Here is a 23,716-nt window from a genome sequence, read left to right on the forward strand (position 1 = left end):
AAGGTGTCAATATATGAATCTGTGATAGTTTTGATTTACCAAGAGTTTTGGGCATTCAGAGGTTTTCATTATGAATGAAGTGAATGCAACTGGTCTGTGGCCATTAAAACAGGTTATATAATTCTTCCTGGGAACAGGGATGATAGTAGGGGATTTGAAGCAGGCCAGGACTTGCATTGGTCCAAAGACTTGTTAAATCTGTCTGTGAACACCAGGGAGATCTCAGCAGCACAGTAATAAAGTTACAAGTATAACAGTATTCTGCTAAATGACAACCATACAACAAATACTCTTTCTTCTATCATTATCACTTAAGAACATAACATTACAAGGGAGGAGAGTTAATTCAGCTCATCTAGCCCATTTGATCCAAGAATCTCATCCAGCCAGTCATTGAAGAAGCCCAGGAATCAGCTTGAATAACATGGCGTGGGCAGCTTGTTCCAGACTCTCAGTCCTTTGTGTAAAGAAGTGTCTCCTGTTCTCGGATTGGTTAAAAATGAATACGATTCTGTTCCTTTAGCATGTACTGTAAGTGTATGCTATTACTTTAAACCGGGGAAGTATCTGGTTCTTCAACAATTTCAGTTAAGACCTGTCTGTGCCTTAATAACCTTGTTAACATGGAGGAGGATTCTGTATAATCTAGCCTCTGATGTTACAGCTGTGCCATTTATGCCCCTGTCAATAATGAGAAAAACTGTTTCTGAGTACTCACCCTTGCTGGGGAGATTTTCAAATGTTTGGCCTTAAATCTCTTGTTTTTTTTTATTATTTGATCATTGCTTACATACTATGTGCAGTACAGTCATATCTTTCCTCTCTCCGTCTTATTCTGATTTTTTTTAATTGAAGTTAAAAACAGGACATAATGGTGATAGCGAATTGTTAACCTGCTGATAATTAGAAACAATCCTGATGATGAAATTGACAATATATAGAATGTAATGTAATAAAATACAACAGGGCCACGCAGAGGCAATTTTAAAATTAAAAATACAAAATATTGATTCTTTCATATTTTTATTTATTTGCCAACATGGAAGATGAATGCTAATACATTCTCAACTCTATAGTTTCATGTGTTTTTCCTTCATGTTAAAAAAAATGAAACAGAACAGAAAGACAAGGTATATCACCATTAATAAATTCTTGTTAATTTTAGATTAATTTCACCATAGCTCTGTAAATGTAAAATAAATTTATCTGAAAATAGTACTAAAATGTCAAATGATTATATTACTTATATTGACAACAACTAATGTATCTTAAAAAGCACTTTAAATATCTGTAAGATATTTGCAAGATAACATTCACAACCAATGAAAACCTTTATCTTAATTTCAAATATTGCTACAATATGGACGAATGTTGTTGCAAGAACAAAGATCACATCTCTTTTGTCCCTTCTGAATAGCAGCTGTAGTTAAATGCATGTGGTTGAAATCTAACCTCATACCCCTCTTTTCCATCAACAGCCATTAAAACCCTTTTTTAAATTAAATAATCTGCTTCTTAGCTATTTACCTTCTTAGTTATATTTTTTTTTAATATAAAACATTTGCAAGATATTTACATGTACATGTATATACTTTATCTTTAAGTTTCCTAAAAGCTTATCCGGGGTTCTTCGTTTGACCACCTGAAGCCACATTTTCTTTCACTTCCATTAGTGTGTGTTTTTCAGATGTGTTCCTCAATTTAATTTTTGACTTTTGTTTTAATTTGTATTGCTATAGCCTCACAGGAAATATTGTTTCTGATCAAAAAGTCTGTGCGTGAGCTGTCTTTTTCAGGACATTTGATCATTATTCCCAAAAATAAACACTGAAACAATTATTCTTTGAAAGGGTTCCTGAATATTTTGTACTAATGTGCAGACCTGCAAAGATAATAGCCTAAATAGCTAGAAGCATGTGCAGTTTGAGTGACATTAAGAACATTGGTGGCCAGAAGAGGTAATCTCTGTGCAAACAAGAGACTCCTGTAGCAATTAAAGAACTAATCCTCAGGTTCCCCACATGAATCAAAAGAAGGGCTGGTTGTTTTGTTATTTAATGACACCACCTGTTACACAGCATTTTAGTGGGTTTTGTTCAGATTGATTTATTTCAACATTTTCTTTGCTTGTTTAACATCAATTTGAACAAAATGAATGGCTGAGTGATTTTTAGATTTAGTCACATTGGAAGACATTTGTGGGAGTGAGCTAAACAGTTTGGGTTATTTCAGGTTTTCAAGGAGACTTGTAAAATTCTTCAGTAATCCACTATTATGAGCTGTAGAATGTGTTTGAAATTTGCTACAAGCCCTAAGTAATGTTTCTGTAGAGTGGATATCTTGGTGTTGAACCGTAATGTATGGTAAATGTAAATTTATATTGCATAACAGTGCCTTTCGTTTATACCTTGACAGATTCCCATTCTTTGTTGTGTTATCCTCACAATGACCTGTGTTGTTACTTTGAATATAGAGAGAAATGGACAGTGTTCTGTGAAAATAATCTTCTGAATTATCAGTGTTTAATTTAAAATGTTTAAGCAATTTGTCTGATGGTCATTCTCCACTTTAGGAGAAATGAAAATACACTTCATACTCTTACTTTTTTTCCCGCTTTGTATTCTGAGAATCTGCAGGGCCGTAAAGTGAAACATAGGGCACAGAAGGGAGGACAGACACGGATTCATCCAATGACATTTTAAGAGCACAGGTTTAAAACAAGTCATTAGGCTCCGTATTTCACCTTTTTAAGCCATGGATGCACTGAACTGATCTGTGCATGGAACTAGTATTCATTAGTTAGGTGACTTCATGTGTAACAAGGACTTCTTAGTAGGGCAATCTTGGAATTAACAGACCTGGCTGTGAAGTTACAGTTCACAGTCGAGTGCTTTGTGTTCTTTAATTGAGGCAATAGACTATGAACACATTTTGTTATGTTTTAAAAAACAATCAAAAATTACATTCCAATATTAATCCCATTTCAATATTTAACCCTACTGTACACATCTTTTCTGGGTCTGAATGAATGAAAATATCCATTTAAAATGAGAAGAAACTTCCAGGAGATTATGGTTGACAGTGACCTTTAAGCTTTAGAACTGGTAGACGGACTAGTGCGCAACAGGTGTCCAAACAGAGATGAAGGTCACCACTAGCAAGACTCCTATTCCAACAACTAGCCTGTGAAGAGCCATTCTTATTTATAGACCTCCTAAAGGAGGTGGTGAAAGATGACATGGAGGCACTTTCTAGTAGGAACTGAATGCCAAACCTCCAGTCACTGGAGGCTAAGCCTTTATGTCCTTAACAAAGCACGCCTGTGCCATATTGTGTATGTCAATATCCATGTGACCCATCCTGCCCTGCCTTCTCTAAATCTCAAATAACCTGGCCCTAGTGCACTATAATGTTGCCCACTATTTGATTAATTTAACAGGATGCAAACATTTTTAGTTTGTATTTATGCCTAATATAAATACTCTAGCTTGATTTTAAAGAATGCAATTGTAAAAGATTTTTGGCTTTGGATATGCAAGATGCACCACTCAAGATCCCACTTTCTTCTCACAACTATGAATAATTCAGCCTAATGCAGTTCAGAGATTGTTTTTATCATACACGTTTGTTTGTACCCTCACACCTGAAGAAAACTTCACAGCCGAAACGTTGTGTTTTTCTTTCTTCTCTTTTCAGCATGGAATAAACCTATTACATGTTTCTTTCTATGTTACACAGTATGTTACCATTTCATTTCATTTGCTGAATAAATTTATTCTGCTTTCATATGAAAGTGAAATTCTGGCGGATTCTTTAGTTGCCATGTTTCATATTTACTAGTTAACCTGATCAAAATAAATAATTTTGGGATTGTAAGGGAAAAAACTGTTTAAGTTATAGAACTGTAAGAAACAATATGGACTATTCTTGAATAATCCAAGACGTAGAAAGGTAAGTTTATTGAGTATAATATGCAGTTAATATAAAGTTTTGTTCAAAATGATATATCTTATATATCTAGATTAAACAGCACACATATTATCTTACTTACATTTGATCAGGGCCTTTTATGAATTGCAAGTGTTACTTTTTACAACAGTGCACACACAACACAAGACAACTTAATTTTTGTAAGTAAAATATCAAAAGCAGCATGTTTACTGTTGATCATGAAATAGACCGATCTATTTTGTTTATAGACAAGCTTTCCTTTTATTTCAGTATTTGATCTATAAAAGAAGCAATACTTTAATCAAATATTCCACACAACATTTATATCTCTAAGCTGTCCTAAAGATATCATTTTCATTCAGTGTTGGAGGCTAAAATATTACCTTTTTACCAGCAGAGGGCACTATACCAATAATTAGCTGCATGTAAATCAGAGCTTAATTATTTCTTTGTAACTCAGTTTAAAAGTATAAATTTGACAATTGTTTTGAGATGTTTATACAAATATAGACAAATTATGTTAAAATACATCTTATAACATGGTAATAGTATTTTTTAATAATTTGGGGGCATTAAGTGCTGTTTGTGAGTTAATTATTTTATTAAGGATATTTTTCTATACTTCATATTTCACAGGACTGAGTACTTATATCCATCTGAAGAAAAATGTATACAGAGGTCACACCTTTATAATTGCTCTGGCATTTCCACTCCTTGTAGACCATATATCTTCTTTTAATTTAAACTGTGAAAATGTATTGGGATTTTAGGAGCTAAGCTGTTGAAATCAATATAATTTATTACAGGAGGATGTCTAATCTGTAAAGTTAATACTGGACTTTGCAGGTATTGATTACAGCTGAAGAATCCACATGCAGTTAATCATGTACAGAGGCAATAAAATATACAGCACTGAAGATGAAAGACATGGAATTGTCTGTAGTGCAAATATTGTTCCCCATTTTTATTGTAATCTTGCAGTATAGAAAGACAGTAGTAATGCATTTATATAAAAATAATCTATCATGTTTATATTGAAACTGATGTGATATGTCTGGATTCTAGCAAGATCAAACTAGTTATTTTAACTCCGGATAAACTCCAGCAAATCTGCTGTGTACAAATAAGTGCACTGATATAATGGAGTGGTTTTCAAGATTGCATGGGTGTTACCTTAGCCGGTTTAGAATCTACCTTCTTGACCCCTTCTGATTTCTATAAGGAGGAAACATTCTACATTAGATTTCTGTTGTGATATTGTCCATAATGGAACATGCCGAGTTAAAATCCACTGCCTCTGGGAAAGACAGTTACTTTCCCCTTGATTACTGTTTTCTTTCTAGAATATGATTTCACAGTTGAAATGGAACATTGTGAAAACAGCTACGTTCAGCAGAAGAAAGATAAGATTCTCATCTCATTTTTAATAACTCATTAAAAGGTGTTTGATTTCCAGATTTTAGATGTTAGGTATTACGTGACCCTGCCCTTGGATATGATCAAAAACTAAATGATAATGGAAATATCTTGACTTTGTCTCCCTTACTTTTTACATTCTTTTGTAAAAGGACCTGTCACATCTTAATGCTCTTTTACAATGTGCACATATGCAGAAATAGTCTTTTTCCTCTGAATTGCTGAAGTTCTTCAAAGATTTCCCAGTGAATGACAGCTTGATAACAAAGTATAGGTGAAACAGATCAATGTGAGATGTGCTCTTTTTGTTGCCATTAGTTTCTCAGTAATTGCTAAATATAAGATTACCTCTACTGGGATATTTTTTTGTGTGCATTTTTAGGGTATTGTTTCATTTTGCAGTCAAGAGTAAATTTAGGGAAAGCAAGTGAGACTTTACTGCTTTTCATTAATTCCATTCCTCTAGTGTAGACTGACTTTGCATGGAAATGGGTGGCTTGTAACTTTCCATTAAACAGTCTTTTTTCATTCTTTTCATGGTTATATAAGTTTTATATATATAAGTTTTATATGCAATATTGTCAATGTAGTCTGATAAGTTGGATTGTGTAATTCTCTCTTTAATATTGCTTGATATGTTGTTTCTGTTGATCTCTTGAATTTAAACCAACTGCAAAACCCAGGAGGATTGAAGAACTCTCTAATCACTGATCACTGTTGTTACGACCCCAAGTGTCTAGGGGTAAAGGGGTGTAACATTTTGGATGGTTTTGGATGCTGGTGGGTTTCTGGTGAGGGACTTAGGAAGTGATTTATTTTTAAAAGTAAATAACTGACTGGTATGTAATAGGACACAATAACACACAGGGAAAGGGAACTAGAGTGGTGCCAAAGAAAAGAAAATAACCAACAAAATGGAGCTGGCTAATAAAGTGAGGGGAAGCTGACCTATCTACCAAAACAAAACCCGAAACACTCGGTCTTCTGCATCTTCTAACACCCTAGGTAACCTTCACTTACTACCCAAAACCATACAAGACAAAAGGCACTCGCTGGTCCTAAAATAGTGTTACTAATACAAAGATCAACTATGTGAGCAGAATGTACCCGACAACCTAAACTAACCCAATACACAAAAGTTCACAAAATACACAAGTGAACTACGAATACAAATAAGGGAAAACGAGAGTAGACACAAGCAGCAGGGTAAAAAAAAACACAGAGGCTGATATGACAATAAGGCCAAGGTAATGGCAGAATAAGGATAAACACACAAATGAAAGTACAAGAAGACGAACACAGACCAACAAATGCCGAAGCTATATGAAAACACACGCAAAGTGAAATGAACGAAAACGGAGAAGCGAAGCCATAGCGAAACGAAACAAAGCTGAGCCGAGCAGTACCGAAGTCAAGCGAAAGGCCTCTTCGTTCTGAAAACCTCCAAGTTAAATACTGAGTAAGCTGAGTTCTGATTGGTCGAGACTTGATTGAAGATCATGTCACAATGTCAAAGATGGATGAATTAATGAACCGATGGGGAGGGAGAACAACCAAAGTCAGGAAGTGTGGAACAACATCAAAACAAACACACAGACCACACTGGGACGTAACACTGTTCTGAAGTGCTGAAACTGTTCGTTTAAGACATGCATGACAAATGATAAAACCGGCACTAACCACACACTGCAACCAGACAATATAGAAGCATATCTGAGTAAAGGTAGTCCTGTTTCATGGGAAAAATCACCAGGCCTCTTTGAAGAAGAACCAGTGAATGTCCACTGGTTCCATTTAATCAGTGACAAGATAATTCAATTCAAGCTTGCCACATTGCAATCTGAAAAGAAAGCAGTCTATACTAAGTGACTTTGCTGACACTCTGTTCATCTGAATTAAGCAGAATTCCACCTTCTGGCCTTTAACATTGTAACAACTGTTTATCCAGAGCTTCTGGCCTTTGTGGTCCCTTCTTAGTCAGTCCTCACTTACAGCAGGGCACGAAAACAATGTTAGAATGGTGAAACAAGTGAGGCAGTTCAACACATCTAACCTGTTAGATAATAGCTAATTAATCTATTGATCACAACCAGCTGTTTCTTGGTTAAGGTTGTTTGTTCCATACTTCTATAAACCAGAAGAAGTGCCCTTTGTTCTTGTTTTTAAGTGCACTTACACAAAGTTTCCCCTTCTGTCCTCTGGTTTATATTTCAGTGCTGATTCTGTAGATATCATTTAGTTTTATTTGTGGTGATTTTGAGTAGTTAAATCAGGTCATCTTGCTGGCTTCTCTGTTCAAGACTAAAAGGGTTCTGGTCCTTCACCATGTCTTTGTAGAACATTCTTTTTTTCTCTGGAATATTTCTGGTTGCTGATTTCTGCAATGATTCCAGTGGAACAATATTTTTTATGAAGTGGTGAACAAAATTGTAAATCATACTCTAATGAAGGTCTTGCTAGTATATTTTAAAAACATCCAGTGACATTCAATGATTTAAGTTTTTTTATTTTGGTTGTATTGCTTACACCACATTGTCTAGAAGATCTGAATAAATTTAAAGTATACACCTAAGTCCATTTCAAGTGGCCTCTTGATGCTCTGCATTTTTTTCTGATCTTGTGTCTATGGTTTGTCTTTGCAAAATGCTTGTAATACTCTGCACTTGTCAGGATTAAAAGGCCCAGTCTTGAATTTTATTTTAATCTTTTTTAATTTAATTTGCTGCTTCAGTAGTGCTCGATAAACCTCCTGTTCTGGTATTATCTGTAAACATGTCTAGTTTACAAATTTAGAACATTAGATCATTGATATAATTTAAGAAGAGTTATAGTCCTAGTATTGATCCCTGTGGTACTCCACTCATTACTTATCACCCCAATCTAAACATTCACACCTTATCTTTGCTCAGTTTTCTATTATTCAATCCTCTGTCCAAACATGTATCCCTGAAGCCAGCAATTTGAAAATTAATATTTTATGATGAACTCTATGAAAAGCCTTCTGAACATCTAAATATATTATATCATATGCTGTTTGTTACTTTCATCTGTTCCTTTGCTCTAATAGGTTATTTAACCAAAACCTCCCTTTTTAAAAGCCATGTTGACTCTGCCTAGGATCCTGTTTGCATATAGGTGATCCCTGTCAGTTGCCGTTTTATCAGTGGAGTTTTCCAGTTACCTACAGTTCATAGAGTAGTATTTCTTGAATTATATATATATATTGTTTTTTTGCCATAAAAGAGTATGATGATTATTCTTACAATCTTATAATAATGTTATGAGTGTAAAAGTATTTATGGTGAGTTTTAATGGTTGGGGACTTTTTTTTTTCCTGTAAGACCTGTGCAATTCTATGAATTGAAAGATGGGTACATATGTTTGTGGAAACAATTAAAAAATAAAAAAAATATTTAATTATATCTTGGAAATGTCTGGGGTAATTCTCACGATGTTATTATTCTTAATCATAACAGAAGAACATTAATGCAAATGCATTAGGTAAATTGCAGATAGTAGCCTTCTTCAGCATCCTAACCTCTCATAAAATCACGCACGGTCTTTGTGCTGACCTCTAATTCATTCTAAATGTTTATATGTACTACTGCAAACTTATACCAGACTCCATATGTCTAACCATTTGGGGGTTCTTTGTGTTGTTTTTTTTGTTGTTGTCATTTTAAGTTAATTGTATCTGCTGCATATTTGTTGTTATTATTGCTGATTATTTGTAATGAGTTAAATTATCCAGCCAGTGTTTTCAGCTTTTTTCATAGTCTATGCAATTTGCAATATTTCAACTTACCCTTCAGTGAATGGCAACAAAACTTTTTTAAAAAATTGAATGGTACAAAACACATGGGCATGAATAGGCACAACAGTTAATCGGAATACGGACATCACAGTGGTGTACTCACATTTTTTTAAATTTCTCTGCATCAGTGATTTATTGTATACTTTACTTAATGGATGTGACAGCTTCATAGGTGACTCCAGAGCAGCCTTACTTTGCCTTCAAATACTTGAATCCATGGCGGTAGAAATGTTTTACAGCGGTGGCATTCATGAACAAAAGACAAATTCCACTTTTACCCTCAAGCAGCTTTATATTGAGTATACTCTACCTGTCTGCAAGGATCAGTCAATTCGTACATCAGACAACTTTATCTTTGGCAGTGGTCTGCACTGAGCTTGTCTGAGTGTGTAGCCCAGGGGGGACTGGGGTGACTGTCCAGCAGGTCACATACAGTAAGTCTTCTTCTTCTGCACAATCTACCACTTCAGCAGGTCATTCTTTAATTATTAAATTAATAAATACACTGGAATTAGATAATGAGCACTGGAATAATTAAATCCCTGTATCTTCCATACTTGGTTATAGAATAACAAAATAAAGGTTTAATAGATTCTTTTTTTTGTTGTAAATAATGGCTAGGAAGTGTTGCTATAGAAACTTGTGGTCTGTGGCTGTGTAGGCCTGGGACTGGCAACAACTTTCCTTGACATCTGAGAAAAGAATGTGATTCAGAAAATATAGAAAACTGCTTCTTTCACAATTGAAGCAAGCAGAGGGGATTCCTTCCCACTTGTCTGAAAAGGTTTAAAGAAGTTTTGTGTAGCAGTCAAGCACATGGTCAACATGTCTCATATTGTACAAAGGGGAGAGCACTTGACATTGATGCTGTCATGTCAGGTTTAGCTGGTAGATTGTAATTCACTTTCACTCTGCTCCACTGAAAAATGGTTCCTGCTAACATGGGAAAGGGGCATTTGCTTTCACTGTAAGCTGGCTTTTTACACTGACTGCTAGCCGGCTGAATTGTAATGGCAAGGATAGGAAAGTAAATGAATATTTGCATCATTTTTTTTTTTACTGGCAATAAAGTTGCACAATTAGGGTAATTAGTATCCTGCATGGGTTGGTTGGATGATGGATCGCAATCAAGATTATGTTGACTCTCTTCCAAAGTGATATATTGGCTAATTTAGTATCTCTAAAAATGTGCTGTGACAGCTGTAGTGGCCTCATGGTCCATCTTGTAGCATCTGTTCTCTCAATTTTCAGATTCTGAACATAGTTAATGCTCTTTATTTGCATTTACCTTTCCAAATATTGACATTGAATCCTAATAATGGCTTCCTCATTTGTCTTATGTATCCTTACTGCCACAATGGATGAAAAGATGAACTGTGTTGCAAGAACTTGTATTGAACCTGTCCTGTTAACGACTCGGTTAACTGTTTTTAATAGCTTGATATAAATACAAAAGTAATTTGGCATGAACTTACTCATGCTTTTTTCACAGTTTTATGGTTACCTATTCTGAAAATGCAAATTAGCAAGAAGGGCTTAATTCAAATGTTGAAATTAATTTCCTATTTTAAACACTGTGATATTAAGTTCTAAAGCCACATGTATATACCGTATGACATGGTAATGTGTTTTCACATGCAGAAAACATTCTTGTTTTTTGTCAGTTTGCCTGGTAGTATGAATGGTCTATCTTCAACTAATGGCATGTTGTTTTGTCCACACATTTCCTAGAGTACAGGGTGAGAAAATAAAGGATTTATAAATGCCATATATTATAAGCCAATCATTAACATTGTAGCAGTTCGTTTTCAGTGGCCTTCAGTGGTTTGTTTTCCTCATGGCATTGTTTTCAGTGCTAGTGATACATTTTGAAGCTTTAAATTTCCCCTTATAAATCTAAAACTTGGGTTATTTTCACTGAAAGCAAGGGAACGTTGTGGATATCAGAACATTTCTAACTGATGTATAACTTTAAGTGTACTTTGAACTTGGATTAGTTTATGAATCTTCATAGCTGTGAAGATGAAAAGTTTGAACTAAATATTTATTTGATGATTTCACAGAAAAATAATGATTACACAAAACAGAAAAGGACAGCATTATTTTATGAGCATTAGCATTTTAACTATTAATTACAGTATTGTATTTCACATTCAAAACCTAGCATTTGTGGTGTTGGTTCAAAATTTAATGTTGATACTTTAATCATTATATTTTCTTTGTGCTGTATTAAAAATCTTAACTGTAAATTGCTTTTCAACACAAATATCCACCCTCACAATTTGTTTACAGCTTTTGAATTTCTGTCCTTTATTCTTCAAATATGTTGGTCACCATGATACCCACTTAATGATTGCTGACAGTTACATTTAGTTCTTAATCTGTTTGAGTTTTGGCAAAAATAGTTGAAATATGCTCTCCTTTCAGTTTCTACTGTTTATTTTTTGTGCTGTAAATCTAAAACAGTCATGTCTTCACTAACAACTAATGAACAATCAATCATACCTCATCGCAGAGTAAGTGCCAACTAGAAATGTTTCAGATGGCATAACGTGAAATCCAATCTTTAGCTTCAATTGGCATCTGAACGGGTGAATTATTGTATTTTACTACTGTATATCAGCATTGTTTGTAACTTATTTTCAACATTGATGCTACCAGGCTGTTCTTTTTCTATTCTAATCATATTTGGTATATCTTGTAAATGTATTTAATCATTTGCTTACCATTCCCATTGATTTCTCTTCTTGTCTAGAACCAATGAGGACCCCTAAAAGTCTGAAGATTGCAGAGACCCAGGCCAGGTTCATAGCGGTGGACTGGGAGTCACTGGGCTACAATATTACACGATGCCACACGTTCAATGTCACAATTTGCTACCACTACTTCAATGGCAATAACGAGAGCAAAGCTGATTGCTTGGACATGGACCCCAAAGCTCCGCGACACATTGTTGGAAACCTTCCCCCAAACACAAATGTGAGCCTTAAAATGATCCTCACCAACCCCGAAGGCCGAAAGGAGAGTGATGAAGTGGTCATTCAAACAGATGAAGACGGTAGGCGCTTTGTGGCAGCGTTTGTGTTGTTGTTCTCATTTATACTAAGTATTAATGTTCATTTACTGTAAATTATTTTATGGTAAACGGCTATTCCAGGGAAAATAGTTGTATAAGTGTGAATATTGAGAAAATTATGTTATTTGTTGAAGATAGAATTTGACTGATAAACAGTTATTCTTTTTGCAGATATATGCTTTTTTCTTTGAATTAGCATAGTTTAATATATTAGTATATTTAATTCTGAATTTAATTTCTGTTTTAATTTCATGCCTCTATTAGCTAATCCTGAAGCCATAATCTATAAAGATGACTAGTTTGCTAACTGTTCCAGAATGTAGATCAATATAAATTAGAAAGAACAGAAATCCTAGTACAGTTCCCTGTGGTAATTCACTAATTACATCACCCCAATTTGAATATTTACTCCTTACCTGCACGCTTTTTCCTATTAACCAGTTTTCAGTCAAATCATACACAATTCTCCAAATGCCTTCTACCTGTAATTTGGGAGTTTCACATAAAAAAAATTCTGGAAATCTCAATACACCAGGTAATAGAGTCTTTCTATATCCATTACTGACGTTGTTTGGTAATATCTACCATTTCTAAATCTGTATGAACTATTCCCAGGTCAGGAATCCATGCGCTTCCTACAGTGTGAAAAGACATGTTGTAGGATTAGAATGTTACCTTATATTACACCTATATAACTCTTTTCTGGACACTCCACTCAAAGTGCTTTATAGGTAATGGGGAGCCCCTCCACCACCACCAGTGTGCAGCCCCACCTGGATGATGTGTTGGCATCCATAGTGCACCAGAATGCTCCCCACACATCAGCTATCAGTGAGGGGGAGAACTGATAGATGTAGCCAGTTTAGAGATGGGGATTATTTGGAGGCCATGATTAGTAAAGGCCGGGGGAAATTTGCCGGGGTAACACCCCTTCTCTTTTCGAGGAACACCCTGGGGTTTTTAATGGCCACAGAGAGGTCAGGGCCTCAGTTTTACATCTCATCTGGAGGATGGCACTTTTTTACAGTATAGTGTCGCCATGACTATACTGGGGCATTAGGACCCACATAGACCACAGGGTGAGCACCCCCTGCTGGCACCACTAACACCTCTTCCAGCAGCAACCTGAGTTTTTCCGAGGAGGTCTCTTATCCAGGCACTGCCCAGGCTCACACCTGCTGAGCTCCAGTGGGCTGCCAGCTGTGAGCTTCAGGGTGACATGGCTGCTGGCATGATTACAAAATTAACGGATTTAAATTTGCTGATTTGTTTTCTTATTCTCTACTCCAAACTTGTCATCTTTTTTAAATGCAAAAGGTATTTTTAAGTAACATAATAAGAACTGTCTCATTTAGTGCACACTTTAACATCATTATGCACTCTTATTGTACATAATGTGTGTAACTGTACTGTAATGGTGCAAGGATTAATAACCAGAATTTCCTTTTTTTTCTGTATTGTAATTTTTTTTAATTAAAATATTGAAGACAGTTAAAACATTCAAAATGTGAATAAAATTAATGCACACATTCCTACTATGGCATTTAATTTGATTAACGATTTGGTTTATATTAGGCTTTTGTTCACTGATCATTGCTTTCTATACTATACACAGCTTGAGCTACAAATAAATACAAATTTAAATACTTGCTAAAATACTAAAAATTTTAAGCTGCCGTTAGACTCATTTCACTTCATTTAGATCCACCAAAGGACTATATTTTCTTAATTACTCCTAGATGTCTTTTTTGAAGTTTAAAGGAAAGACCATTGCCGGGATTTCTTTTCAGGCCTGAATGATGAAAACACAAAAGCAAGTTATTGAAAGTGGTATAGAATAGATCAAAGTAAACCTTAAATTATGAAAAACCATGGTTTGGTCTCATGATTTAAGATGGATTCTTTAAATATTTGTTTTCGAAATATAATTGAGAATCATTGGAAGAGTTATTACTTGTTTCTCAATTTAATTTATTTTTATTTATTTATTTTTTAGCTACTCTCTATTTTTCCACAGTTCCTACATGACTGTGTTCTGAGTTTAGGAAGATGCTTGTTCTTTTTTTATGCCGAATTCCATTGTGGGACTTAAAATGCCACATAATGTGTTTACAGCACATACAGCAGCAATGCACTTTGGTTGCTCTCTAAGGTTAAGGACTACCCTAAAGATGAGTAGAGGACCAAAGTGTTGTACTGCTTAGGGAAGGATATTTGTGGACATAGCCTTGGTCTTTGTGTTCAGAAAACTCAAACATACTTCCTACCTTGTAACAGTCTTGTATCTTGATAGAAAGATACATCAGAACATGTGTCACACTGTCTGGCTCAAGTGTGACTGAGACCTGAAAACAAAACATAAAACAGTGCACTAACTACAAGAACTGTGTATAAATGCTGAGATGCATACTGTGAATTTCAAAACTGCATTAAGTAGAATGGCACGTATTTATGGAGTTGACAGTCTTTCCATTAGCTCATGCTACATTACTCTTGAAGTACTTCTTTTTAATCTCCCTTTCTGTAAGATACAAGCCACTTTTACTGTGGAATTAAATGTTCACTGGATTCAAGGATGTTAAAGATTCTTTGGAGAGTAATTCACAGATATTTAAACACTAGTGCTCAATATCTTATCTCCCTATTGACAACTTTCTTTCCTTATGAGTTTAGAAAAAAAGTATTTAGACGCATGCTGTGCTAACACTTTTGGAATGCTGCATCATGCAAACAGTGCTGTTTTTCATGCATCAATTTGTAACCTAGTTATTTCACTTTGATTTCACACAGCCTTTTAATGTGACTTTTTCAGGCATCTTATGAGGCAACTTTGTTTCCTCTTACCTAAATGACTATAGTCGTAGTTGTTCTGGTCTGGAGTCTGTGGGACATACATTTTATGGCTATATTGAATTCAGTATGTGTTGACCTAATGTGCCGTAGAAAGAGTCCAGATTATGAAGGAGAAGCTAACAGCAAAATGGCCCTATCATAATTTTAGCTAAATCCATTATTTAATGATTTCTTGAGCTAATTGGCTTAATCAGTCTAAATAATGAGTGATCGATTATCAAAGTTAATATAAAGTGTATGGCTCTTTACCCTGCAGTTCTAATGTGCCAAGTCATTAATTCAACCATTAAAATGTAACTTACTTGGGTGCATAAAGTATAGTTTAAAGAAGCATCATTACCCAAACATCAATTACTGTTGCATTTACAAAAAACTACTTAATTTTTTATTTATCCTCAGTCTACAAAAAAAGGCTATTTAACTTTTGTTTTTAAGTCAGACATACAGTAAATAGCTTTTAGTGTTCATGATAGGCAATATTTACTTGTGAAGAAAGTTTGGGAAGGAAACCTAGGAAATGGAAAAAAAATATCTTTACCTACTAGTGATATCACATTTCCTTTATGATTCCAAAGACACATACAATAAGCTTTTTTTTAATATTCTGAACTAGATTGGTTTAATGCAGTTTACATTAGTTGTATGATGTGTGACAATTTAAAGACTGGTCATGATCAAGAATGCTTATTTGCTTTCAGCTGTAAAGAAAGCCAAGATAATGGATGTTGGATGTCTTTAATGTCTGAAAGAATACATTGTTTCATTGAGGAATAACTAAACTTAACTTAACACAGTAGTGATTGTCATTAAAAAATCTATTCATTGCTTTCTCAAACAGAACACTGTATTTTATGTTCTTCATTGTAACTTACAGACATTATGTACTGGCAGTTTTTTCTACCTAAAGCTTTCTGCCCAAACTGCCTGTATATAATGTTCATAAATCAGTGGAAAGCATAAAATACACTGTTCTGTTTGAGAGCAATGCATTGATTTTTTATTGTTACACAATGGTAAAAAGTCTTTATTTCAGGAGTAGTTCAAAGGAAAGTTTGGGGTGGATATATAAAATTCCAGCACTGAAAATTTCTACTGTCAATCAGTATTTGAACACGAGTTTTTGAGAACAGACAGTGTTACTTATCCATGTCACAGTGTAAAATGCATGGTAAACTAAAACCTTATTTCAGAAAATAGATCATTTAAAGGGATATAGACTCTTATTTGTTCCAGATTTTATAATTCAGGCATACTGTAGTTATCATGAAATAGGTTTCATGACATGATTTTGATTGCAAAACATCCATATAGCAAATGGGTTGAACAACATTTTTGTGCCATATAAAAGCTGTCAGAGTAAAAGACTTTATCTCTTGCCACGTACTGTCTCTATAGGAACTAAAATCCAAATGCCTTGGCCAATATAAGTTCAATTATATAACATGTAGATTGTTGTGAAGTTCAAAAAATATATTTTTTCAGATATGTATTGGTTTGCAGAAACAAATTAATGTGTCCTCAGTGCCTCTTTTGCAAGCTATAGGTGTGTGTTGGGGGAAGGAGTGCTTGTACATTTGTCTCATCATCCATGTGAGGCCCTGTAAAAAATTACTTTGACAAGATAGAGTAGTATGTCCATATCATCCTTACTGTAATAGATATATTTAACTTCTCTCACCTGTAATTTTTTAGATAGATTTATTAGATACCTATACCAAAATAATGGACAGTACATATAACTGCGGCTCTGTATGACCATGAGCCTACACAGCTTTCAAAAATATTTGTACTATTCCAAGTTATGCTTCCAATCTCAAGAGTTTTTATAATTCATAAATTCTAATGCATTATGTGCAGTACTAAGATAAATATTGTTATTCTCACAAGCTGTTTGGTGTGCTTAGATTCTGTTTACTTATTATACCAGTCATTCTTCACAATCGGGTTTATTATAAAAATTTTAAAGCAAGTAAGATCTCGGATATACCAATTCATAATGCAGTTTGTAGAGTAGATGTCATGTTGATGATTTTCTGCTCAGGTTTTAGGAAATCTCGTAATTATAGAGTTTCCAGTGAATATGTTCCAGTTTTGGCATCTGCAGAGAAAGCAAGTTATGAAGCTTGCTTTGAAAGGAAAGCTTTGTTCCTGTTGTTTTTTTCTTAAATTTCTATATTAGTTATATTTTGATATGTCTCATGTCTGAATAAATCATATACGGTATCTAGAAGAGTTGAAGGAAGAGAAGTAAACACTTCGCAGAAATCAAGATAGAACCCTTTTCCTTTTCCACTTAAAAATGTGTTTATAATGTAACGCATACGGCCACCATTGGTTGTGAGAGCCGGCTTACCAGTGCGGTGACGTCACCGCCCTTCCCTGTGGATAGCAGTGACCGCAGCTGCCGGGCTGAGGGGAGATTTCCCTTTAGCTCAACTGCCTGGGTCCCTGTTGAGTGACGCTGGAGGCCCGGGTTCGAGTCCCCGACGGTGGGGGGTCGACCTGAGGCAGCAGCGGCGAGGGCGCATACCCACGTGAACCCCAGAGCGTTACAATAATATAGTTAACCAAAATTAAAACTCCTGGCTCCTTAAACATATGATGTGAACGAATTTACTGTCTATTCCTTTATATGTGTTGTACTGTATATAATGAGTTATATGTCATCACATAGTATAAAGAATTTATTTTTCTTTGGGACGTTCTCATTTGTTATCTAATGGGTGGTGTAATGGCTTTTTGTGTCATCAGAAGGATTTAAAGTACTCTAGGTCAGTGCTGAAGAGAGGAGTGGATTTACTGCTTGAAGGAGGAAAGGTTGATTAGCTATAGAAAATAAACCAACGGATGTCAATAGAATATCTACTTCCTGGAAAGAAATGTCAGGAAGTGCAAAATAACACAAAAAAGAGCTGCATTATATTTCTGTAGTTGTTATAACCATTAATTCTTAATGGAAAAATGCTACAAAGTATATGAAAGTAAATTAAACCATGAAACTAGTCTACAATTGCTGCCAACAAGCAATCCTGACAGAAACATTATCTCTCTGACCCTACCCCATACATCTCAATTCAAATAATTAAAAAGCAAGTATTGTAATTTTTGGGTTATATTTATGCTTACTTTCCCTAAACAGTGCACAAAACTAATGACAATCTTGTATTTGAATGTGATTATTTTTTATTAACTTTGGCATGGGCTAATTGCTTTCTTTTGTCTGACTGGGGGTTAGTGAGCTTTTCCATTCAAAGGGATAACCTTCAATTAAAAAAACATTTGATGTTTTCTGTAATAAATGCTTCTAGTGCTGAAATGAAATCTGCCTTTGATCGTTTAGTCATAGTGAAATGTGGTTTTGTCTTTTGTAACAGAATGGGTGGTGATGGTGTGGTGCTCATGGAATGCTTGTGTTTTCTGAAAACATTTAATTTGTCTTGATGCATATTTGCCAAGTTATTAGATTAAAAAAGATTAACATTTTAAATTGCTACATTCTCATGAACTAAAAACCCATTTAGCAATGCAATTTGAAACTCCTTAGATAGTTTTATTACAAATCATCTTTTGTGTTGCATGCAAAAAATTAGGTTGTTTTTCTGTTAAGTGGTAGACACACATGTTCAACATGTTTGTTATAGCACCAATACCATTCTGCAGATTTTCTAAAAAATAAATAAATCTGTGAGAGTTTATTGAAATTATTGTTTTTTCATTAAATTAACTTCTCCATTAATGCAGTGCCTAGTCCAGTCCCCAGTGAGTCAACGAAAGCCACACCATTTGAAGACCGAATCTTCCTCTACTGGAAAGAGCCCTTGGAGCCAAATGGCATCATCACTCAGTATGAGGTAATCATGGTTGTTAACAAATCGACAGGGAAGATAGGAATGAAAGTCTATTACTAACCAGCTTCATATATTTTTTCATTATGATTATTCTATTTTCATATTACAAATAGTAGAATGATATAGAGGTTGTAAATCTGCATCTGCCACACAAAACATAACATTCTTTTGATAACTTTTTAAAATCTTAAAGTTAACTCCACTACTGCTCAATAAACTCTCTGTGTTTGCTCTTGGATGACATGAACCATGTAGGCTGCATGTATTTGTATTGTTTTGGATGCCTGCATTCTATCAAAATAAGTGTAGAGATTAGATCAAGACATGTTTTCACTGTGAATGGCCATTTCTGCTCTAAACATATTTTGTTTGCCATTTTGACCTTGGTAAAATTACAGAATAAAAAGATAAAGGTCTTAATCTGATCTCTAAGATTGTTTTGATTGAAAAAGACAAAACAAGGTAGAACATTATAGCTAGAACACTTAAAACAAGACAGAGCCAATAATAAGCTAGCTATTATTAAATATAAACATTCTACAATTTGTCTTTGTTTTTATTTCCCAGAACTGACTTGCCATGAACATTGAAATGTTGTTTAATGTATTTGGAGTAAGGGAATATTAGAACTTCAACGTCTAGTTGAAATATTTAATTTAACTAGCACTTGGAGTTCACTTTCTCCAGTTACATATTGTTATATGTATTGGAAATAGCTATCAAAGTGTCTTAAGAATGTAGATACAGTAAGTAACACCTGGCTACTGTCAACATTGACAGTTCACAGGAAGCTTCATAGCAAGAAAGGAACTGGGGTGTTTACTGAGTTGTAGTGGGTCTGAGATGCAGTTATCAAAGGAATCAGATGGTTTACATTGCTTAAGTTCTGGGTAAATGAATTAAGTGTCATCATCAGTCCAGGAGTACAGCATAAAAGGGCAGATAGACAAAGTCGGGAAGGGAGAGACAGACAGAAGGTGGAAGCTTCTTGTTCCAATCAGCCTTTAAGATTGAAGTTAAGTATTTAAACTGTTGAGTGAGCTTGCTATTATGTTGTGGTTAGGAAACTCTGATTTCCTATATAGATAATCCCTGGGCTGAAAACAGACTCTTCTGGTTAGTGGATGCATTTTTTAGATTAAGTATAGCATTCCAAGTTGTATAGAGAAATGTAACTGTAGGTCAAATTCTGTTTCGTTTAGAAGGCAGCTTTATCTCTTCTGTTGGCCTTTGTATGTGTTGTACAGGATTTGAATACTTGGTAGGAGTATGAGGTTTTCATGTTGGTCAGGACATAGGCCTCTGGGATGCCTTGTTTGTAGGTTTGTAAGTAACATAACATTTATGTTGTGTGTTTTGTACTTTGTTATTATTAATAAATATCCGTTTAACCCAGTGTGCCTGATTTATTATTCTTTTCACCAAAGCTGTGCCAGAGAACCAAGAACTCAGGTGCCTCTAATTATACCAGCCAATCGGGTATATTTTTGTAAAATATTTACATTTCGGAGATTGTGATTTTCTGTTTTACTTATTGACCAACCCAGTCAGTCATTTCCGTTACTTCCCTTTCATTTCCGCACTCAATTTGTAACAATATCAAAAACAGGATTTGAACATGTTTGGCACCAGCAACTGATTAGAAATTAGTCATTGGTTTTCATTCTTAGCTCATTTTATAATTATTCATTGTTCAAACAACATAATCCATCCCTTAATGTTGTGTTCCTGTTGTAAAACTAGTAGAATGTTTTGAATGTATTCGGAATATGAAATATGTGATTGCTGTATTTTATGTTTCCATGCAGATTAGTTACAGTAGCATTAGATCCTTTGATCCTTCAATCCACTTGTTACGGCCTCCATTGACAGTGGCTCTACCCTGGAACAGCACTCATCACGTGTTCTCCCAGCTTCACCCTGGGACCACTTACCAGTTTGTCATCAGAGCCAGCACAGTGAAGGGTTTTGGGCCGCCAACTGTTCTGAACGTCACCACCAACATTTCTGGTACACGTTTCCTTCATCTCTTAAAGACCTGCCACGTGTAAGGTGGCATTTGTTCTGCCACGAACATGTCAGAACTGGAGCAATTTTGCCAGAAAGAATCATCGAATATTTATGGTTGTGAAATTTAAGCTCCGAAAAAGTGATAGAAACCAGATCAAAAAATGACAAAAAGTAATTCAACAAGTGATTTACTGGCAGCAGTAATTGTAGTCAAAGGTGTTTCCACCAGGTACAAACATAGTGTAATTTGCTGACTGCATAGGCATTTGGTCCCCTTATTAAGAATTAATTTAACTATTAACAGGATATTAATGACAGATTTCAATAAAATAAGGTCTGAGTATATATATATACTATATACACACATTACTTGTAATGTATAACTGTGAAATTATTGGAAGGTGTGGTATAATTTAAACACATCGCACATTATATAGTTATGGTAGTATATGTGTATGTCTGTGGTACAAGGTTCTTTCAGAGGAAATAAAATTCAGTGAATCTCAGTTATGAACATGAAGTTTAATGTTTTCATCTTTAAAAATTTAGCAGCCATGGACAGCTATTCTATCTTTGTTAGGGATCGTCACCGAGTCATTGACTGAATGCAAGTCACTGTGTACTTGTATTCAGCAGAATAGAAACCTTCAGGTGATTCTGCCTTACGGCCCAGGATATTTACACCCATGATTGGTAGTACTGTATGTGTACATGAATATTGAAAGGCTGCTTGCTTACACATATAATAGTATTTGTATACAAACCTTTTCATTAATTTATGTCAAAGTAAATGTCGCTCGTTTCTACTTACACATGCGATGTAGGGTAACCACTTATCGAACTTGGGATTTTTAAGCTTCTGAGTGTTCTCTGCTTATGACTGTTACTTGCAGCAACAGCCTTCCTGCAGGTATCCTTGTACCCCAGGCTCTGTAGCTTTCATAATTCCTTATTTAAAAACAGAGACCAAATTATATAATGTTCAGAGGAGGGATTGGCAAGATTTGGGGGGCTTGTCAGTATCAGGGTCGGTGTACCAGAAGACATTTTAAACCTAAATTATTTAAATTAATAGCAATTTCTATAATCTCTATAAGATATGTGTAAAGTCTTAAAACATCCAAACATAACAATTTAGACTAAATGTGGTCTGCATTCAGAATAATCAACGTATGCACATCAAGAGTAGTAGCTTTTGGACTCACTCCTTAATAGCATGTGATGGCAATAGCTTGCTAAAACAAGAAAGCAGAAACGGTTACATTTCTTTTCGAATAAGCCTTAAAATGTATAACATTTATCTCAGCAGAGTAAATGGAATGTAAGATTGTTGCCTGCTATTTTAGCATTATAATTGCATATCTAAAGAAAATTAAATAAAGCAGCAGCTGCTGGATTGTCAGCATTAACAAATATGAAGTCTGCTCCTGGAATTGATTTCAGTGCTATTACAGAGTGCATTAATAAACCCAAGTTAGTTTATTTTATAATAGTGCTTTTAAAGAGTTCTTACTTGCAAGGATGGGGTGAGCTTTTGTTTAATCTATGTATTTGTGACATTATTTTTAAATGTAAGCTTTCAAAAAACAGCCCTTTCCCCTTTTTGTTATGACCTTTTAATGCTGAATAAATGAGTAAAATTGCTGTTTTTTCTCCGTGTGTTTACAGCCCCCACTTTAATGGAATATGAAGGCTTTGAAGCTTTTTTGAATGAGACTGCCACCACCATCACTGTGCTGCTCAAGCCTGCGCAAGCGAAAGGTGCCCCTATCAGGTATGTGTAAGAGCAGAGTGCAGTTTGTACTTTAGATTGGCAAGTTGCCTAGCAGCTAATAAAGTGCTTCATTTCCAAGCTGTATTCGTCTGACATTGCTGTCAGGAGGTTTGTTTTCTTGGTAAGGCAAGGACTACAAATAGACTTGTACTTAATAGCAGAAAAACTCTTCTGGGAATTTCGATATTCAAGACCAGAATTACCCCCCCCCCCCTCCCCAAATCTCTATTTGATTTGCTGTTGTTGGCCTCTACCATTTCATTTCATTTCCCTTCCCTCTATCAGTATCTGTGGGGATATAGAGTATGAAGGTACTTGTCATAAAAAGGGATTTGAAGTGAACTCTGGGCTCTCTGATTCAGTAAATCAGCTATTATGTGGTGTCCTTCATATATGATTGGGAAAAAGGAAATGTTGATTATGTGTATAGGACAAACAAAACAATGAGGATGAATATAAAGTATATAGTTTTTCTTCCTCCTATACAGACCCATTCTCTGAAATCATGATGTAGCAATTATACTCTTGAATAAACAAAACTATGATCCTCTCTCACGACTGCTTTGTATTTTAAGGTTTAACATCTGTGATGCTTAGAAAAAACAATATATTTAATTGTGTGAATAAATTTGCCAAAAACGTTTTGATAGTGACTGAATGATTGGATATGAAAAATTAATTTAGGACTAGGGAGACCTTAATTATAAAAGTAGAACAAAACTAGGATGACAGATGGAGAGGTCATGAGGTTTGTGTACAGTAGATATTTACTCTGTGTGAAAAGTGAAATAAAGCTATGAAACCAAGCTCAAAACGCAAATGGATCTTTCAAACAATCTGCAGTATCACTTGTATGACATATATAGAAATTAAGAATTGATCAAATACAATGATTTAGCAGTTGCACTGTTGCACTGCTTTGCATTCCCCAGATGGTATACAATGAGATTGAAATGGATTGTGTAACTAGTAGA

General features: G+C 34.9%; 1 protein-coding gene across 14 annotated transcripts in view; it reads left to right on the forward strand.

Annotated features, from left to right (window-relative positions):
* Positions 1 to 23,716, forward strand: part of ptprk (protein tyrosine phosphatase receptor type K) — a 241,201-nt gene that overhangs the window by 158,554 nt on the left and 58,931 nt on the right. For all 14 annotated transcript variants that reach the window (XM_015359378.2, XM_069195990.1, XM_069195992.1 and 11 more), the window contains exons 8-11: positions 11,937 to 12,239; positions 18,852 to 18,961; positions 20,767 to 20,968; positions 22,637 to 22,742. In XM_015359378.2, the coding sequence (XP_015214864.1) occupies positions 11,937 to 12,239; positions 18,852 to 18,961; positions 20,767 to 20,968; positions 22,637 to 22,742 (721 nt within the window). The remainder of the gene's footprint in view (positions 1 to 11,936; positions 12,240 to 18,851; positions 18,962 to 20,766; positions 20,969 to 22,636; positions 22,743 to 23,716) is intronic.

Source organism: Lepisosteus oculatus, chromosome 2, assembly GCF_040954835.1.
Source record: "Lepisosteus oculatus isolate fLepOcu1 chromosome 2, fLepOcu1.hap2, whole genome shotgun sequence".
NCBI classification, from domain to species: domain Eukaryota; kingdom Metazoa; phylum Chordata; class Actinopteri; order Semionotiformes; family Lepisosteidae; genus Lepisosteus; species Lepisosteus oculatus.